General features: G+C 40.6%; 1 protein-coding gene across 1 annotated transcript; it reads right to left on the reverse strand.

The window, feature by feature from the left end:
* Positions 1–633: 633 nt before the first annotated feature.
* Positions 634–1,852, reverse strand: LOC106527930 (TRAF-interacting protein with FHA domain-containing protein A). Its single transcript, XM_014022952.1, has 2 exons — positions 1,836–1,852; positions 634–1,714 (listed from the first exon to the last, which is right to left on the reverse strand). Exon 2 carries the CDS (start codon positions 1,700–1,702, stop codon positions 1,160–1,162), a length of 543 nt encoding a protein of 180 aa, XP_013878406.1. The 5' UTR covers positions 1,703–1,714; positions 1,836–1,852; the 3' UTR covers positions 634–1,159.
* Positions 1,853–3,088: the final 1,236 nt, after the last annotated feature.

Below are 3,088 nucleotides of genomic sequence, written 5' to 3' on the forward strand. Positions count from 1 at the left end.
TGATTGACTCAAAAGGTTGTGCAATAAAATGTTAAGTTAAGGGTTCATTTCTGTCCAGGCCTGTTTCATGAGGTTTATTTATTTTTATTCTGTTGAAGCATGGCTGAAAAGCAATGTGAATTTCATTTGTTAATTTTCATAGATCTTTTTTTTAATTATTACTTGACCATTGTGGGTTTTTCTTTCATTAAATGAGGGGTACCAACAATTTTGTCCACATGTGTAATTTTGGTCCCGTTTGACACCCTGCTTGTTAAAGACTACAGTGAAAAAAGATTCAATCTCTTTAAAATGCATGGATAGTTTTACCTATCTTTTGTATCAAAAACATTGCATTAACATTGGTATTTTTTAAATTATATTATCAAATCTTTTCTTTTTTTGTTGCTTTGTCTTTTTATCTTTTTCATATTAATGTTCAGTGTCCCCCAYCCCCGACCTTTAGATGTTGATTTGTTAATGATTGTATTTCTAAGAAGTACAGATCAAAGGGAGCCAGGGCTGTGCTTTCAGTTTTGTAGAACTGGCTGAAACCAGTTGGTTCAACCGAGGGGAAATTTCTTGGAAGTATTTTGTGTGAGAGGAACTCTTCTAGTTTATTTAGCTTTATAGCTCAACACGGGTCAATAGCAATATTGTTAAACGCTCATTTTATTGTCTCTTTGATTATAGTTATATCATCTGTCACCTGTATGGTCTCAGCTGTGAAATACAATGTAGCAAACAWGGAAAACAAAATAGCATGTTTGACTGACGGACGTGAAGTGACCAATGATTGCATTCACTACTAAATTTCTCCTTTGCATTTAACTCATCAGTTTTTCAGATGCAGTACATGCACACATTAAGGGATGTTTTCATTACATTTAATTTAAGACAGTACTGTAAACGTAAGAGGTCTTTAATTGGAAGTGTGAATTACAATATCTAAAATGGAGCATAAAAAGATGTTAAGTGAAATATACAAGTAAAGATGTCATGTTTTAAAACAAAAATAATAATTCTAGGGTAGTTGTAGTTTACACAGTAGTCACAAATATACATCAAGCTGTTTAAATTGTAACAAGAGTTCAGCAGTTTGTGTTTCATTAATACCCAACAGGTCTGACAATTGTATGTATAAGAAATGATTGTTTATGAGTAACAGATGAGAGTCTCATCAATCTCTTGTGGTCCAAATTCTGTCTGTCAGACCTGTGTCCATCACAGGTGTCAGATCACCAGGTTCAAAGGCGCAGGTCTCTCTAGATGGAGGCACTACCAAGATCTCAAACGCCACTTCAAAGCTGGCCCTGGCCTCCCCAGACTCACGGACAATGAGCATCTCATACTCCCCAAACCGGATCAGAGCCTTGTCTGGTAGGTCCATCCTCTCCAGGTAACCCAGCGCTGAGCTGTTCACCGACAGACGCCCTCTCTGGCTCAGGTTCTGGATGGTGAACAGCAGGTCTGGGTTCTGAGGTGAACGGTAAGCAAAGATACACAGCTGTTTACGGGACACCGTAGGGTCAGCCAGAGAGTAGGTGCAGGAGCCAGGGTCACGGCCCACCCTGAGAGGATCATCAGCCGAGTGCCGTCTCCTGGTTCCCAGAGGGAGTAAATTATAAAGACTCCTGGAACCCTGATGTGGGTGATAAAGCTTAATATGGAGACAAGTGAGGAGGTCCTCCTCTGTTTCCATGGTCTGCGGCGTGCTCATCATGAAGACGTAGTCCTGAACGTGAAGAAACTCAAGCATTTAAAGAGAAATGTTTTCTGATCTTACAGAAGTTTAATATGCCTAAAATATAAAAATAAAAAGTAGTAAAGTTAAAAATATGACATTTTTGACTTACCTTACACACATACAGTGTATACTTTAAATTAGGAGAAAATACRTTTCTGAAAAACTATAAATCCAACGTCAACTCAGAGAGAAGGAGCTGCTGTCTGGAGTAAAAACAGGAAGCCAACTGCCTGTTGTTTTCACTTCTCACTGGTGTCTTCTTGCACACGTTACACACGCCCCCAAGTCACCCTGCTGCTTTCAACTGCAGATCTGGAAATTCCACAGTTGTAGTGTTTTGTGACTGACTAGATTTGAAAAGAACTAGAAAGTAAATATACATTTTCATGTTTTTAAATACACTAAAGAATAGTGAATTTGAATGACAAACAAATGGAAAATTAGGGATGTTTAATCAGAAATGTTAGTTCTGTAGTTTTGTGTACTAATTATTTATTTATTCTTAAATAAATAATTAGTGATTTCACATTTGATACGGACATTGCAGCACTTACTGGAAACCACTACATCCACATCCCACTGAGATAAAGATAAAGACCTGGGGTCAGATTTATAAAGGATTGCATGGAAACCGTACTAAAAGTGAAAGTACAGCCAAAAGGCAAAAATGAAAAAAAAAAAATCTGATTTATAAAACCGTGCGTACAAATATTTCATCGTGCCTTTCCTTTATAGATCACAGCTGCACCTCAGAGTTTGCACACAACGTCCTGCCTCAGGTTCTACCCTCTACACGCCCAAATAAACATTCAATGCAAAGTACCTCATGAATGTTAAGGTGTATTTAAATCCAGTGGCAGCAGCCCTCAAACCCGCTGGTGGACATTGGCGGTGAGGGATGCTGTCAGGCTGAAGAAGGAGTCCTATCGGGTCTTTTTGGACTGTGGGACTCCGGAAGCAGCCGATAGGTATTGGCAGTCCAAGCGGATTACATCTTGGGTGGTCGCTGAGGCAAAAACTCGGGCGTGGGAGGAGTTTGGAGAGGCCATGGAAAAAGACTTCCTTCCGTACAGCTTCGGGGCGATTCTGGTCCACCATCCGGCGTCTCAGGGGAGGAGCGGTGCATTACCAACACTGTTTATAGTGGGGATGGTGCGCTGCTGACCTCAACTCAGGATGTGACCTCAACTCAGGATATTGTGGGTCGGTGGGCGGAATACTTCGAAGACCTCCCCAATCCTACTGACACGTCTTCACATGAGGAAGCAGAGCCTGGGGACCCTGGGTCGGATTCTACCTGCCTCAGGTTCTACCCTCTACACGCCCACATAAACAGTCAATGCAAAGTACCTCATGAATGTT

This window comes from Austrofundulus limnaeus, unplaced genomic scaffold (genome assembly GCF_001266775.1).
Source record: "Austrofundulus limnaeus strain Quisiro unplaced genomic scaffold, Austrofundulus_limnaeus-1.0 Scaffold350, whole genome shotgun sequence".
Taxonomy (NCBI): Eukaryota; Metazoa; Chordata; class Actinopteri; order Cyprinodontiformes; family Rivulidae; genus Austrofundulus; species Austrofundulus limnaeus.